At 43.7% G+C, this 1,143-nt stretch overlaps 1 protein-coding gene across 1 annotated transcript; it reads left to right on the forward strand.

Moving 5' to 3' along the window:
• Window positions 1–357: 357 nt before the first annotated feature.
• LOC149240339 (uncharacterized) lies at window positions 358–759 on the forward strand. The gene has a single exon (XM_089370143.1). The coding sequence runs from the start codon at window positions 358–360 to the stop codon at window positions 757–759; it is 402 nt and encodes a 133-aa protein (XP_089226269.1).
• The last annotated feature ends 384 nt before the right edge of the window (window positions 760–1,143 follow it).

The raw sequence follows: 1,143 nt of genomic DNA on the forward strand, positions 1-1,143 counted from the left end.
AAAGAATATTTCAGGACAAAGCCAACCCTCCAGAGATGATTTGGAAGCGAACCCAAAAACTTATAAGGGAAACATCCTAGTAGAAGCCTGGGTGCAAGAAGATTGGAAAACAACTCCAGAAGAAGGACGGATCCTAACAAGTCTAAACCTGGAACAAGGCATGGTTTATCCTCAAAAGCAAAAAAACCAGAGCACTCATAATCAGAGCTCAACCAAATTCAAATGTCCTCGTGATGGCTTCATCAAACTAAATTTTATGGGGCTTCCAAAGGAAACCCAGGGCAAGCAAGGTTTGTAGGCATCTTTAGAGATAATCAAGGGCAGACTAGATGGGTATATGTCGATCGTGGAGGTATAATGAGCAATAACGAAGTTGAATTAATGGCAGTCTATCAAGGCATCAGAATAGCAATCCGAAATGGGTATACTAAGCTGGAAATTGAAGGAGACTTGAACCTAGCAATAGAGATGCTCAGGAAATTGAATAATGGTAAGGATTGGGAAAAAGTAGCGAAGAGTTGGAGGACGGCCGGACTAATTCAGGACTTGGCAGAAATAATGAAATGCATTGATTACAAGATCATCAACCATGTTAGAAGGGATGGCAATAAGGCCGCAGATTTCCTAGCTAACTGGGGTTGCAATGAACAAGATGGAAAGGTAGACAGTATATGGCCAATTCCCGGGGAAAATTCACAATGGGAGACCCTTAATTTAATCATTACCCAGGATAACAATGAGACTACAGATTCAAGATAAAAGTTACAGATGGCCCCCGATTGGGGAGGAAGAGTTGGTGACATGTGAAAACATGATGAAGGTAGGAAGGTGGCAAAGTAGGCCACCATTCAACATAATAATTCCACAGGACATTGGGGCGGCCTGCAGGCAAGGTAGAATTCCGAGGTGTGGAGGCGACAGGGAAGTGGAGGAAGAAGCAAGAAGGAATGGCGGCGAAAGGATGATGGGACATCGGGTAGGTGGCAAAAGAATAATAAGGGGGGTGAAGGACAGAACCAAATTTATTATGCTGCAAAGGAAGGAGATGAAGGGAGCTCGATGCAACCTGGTGTTCTCTGCAACTCATCATAGGACGGGGTCTGTTTTCGTAAAACCATTCTTTGCTTTCCTTTCAATCTCCAG

This window comes from Pinus tabuliformis, chromosome 8, assembly GCF_031772625.1.
Source record: "Pinus tabuliformis cultivar Carrire ecotype Pingquan chromosome 8, CPIR1, whole genome shotgun sequence".
Classification (NCBI taxonomy): Eukaryota; Viridiplantae; Streptophyta; class Pinopsida; order Pinales; family Pinaceae; genus Pinus; species Pinus tabuliformis.

Bases quoted from the DNA above. Each gene is read 5' to 3' on its own strand.
- LOC149240339 (XM_089370143.1), top strand. From the start codon at position 358: ATGAGCAATAACGAAGTTGAATTAATGGCAGTCTATCAAGGCATCAGA.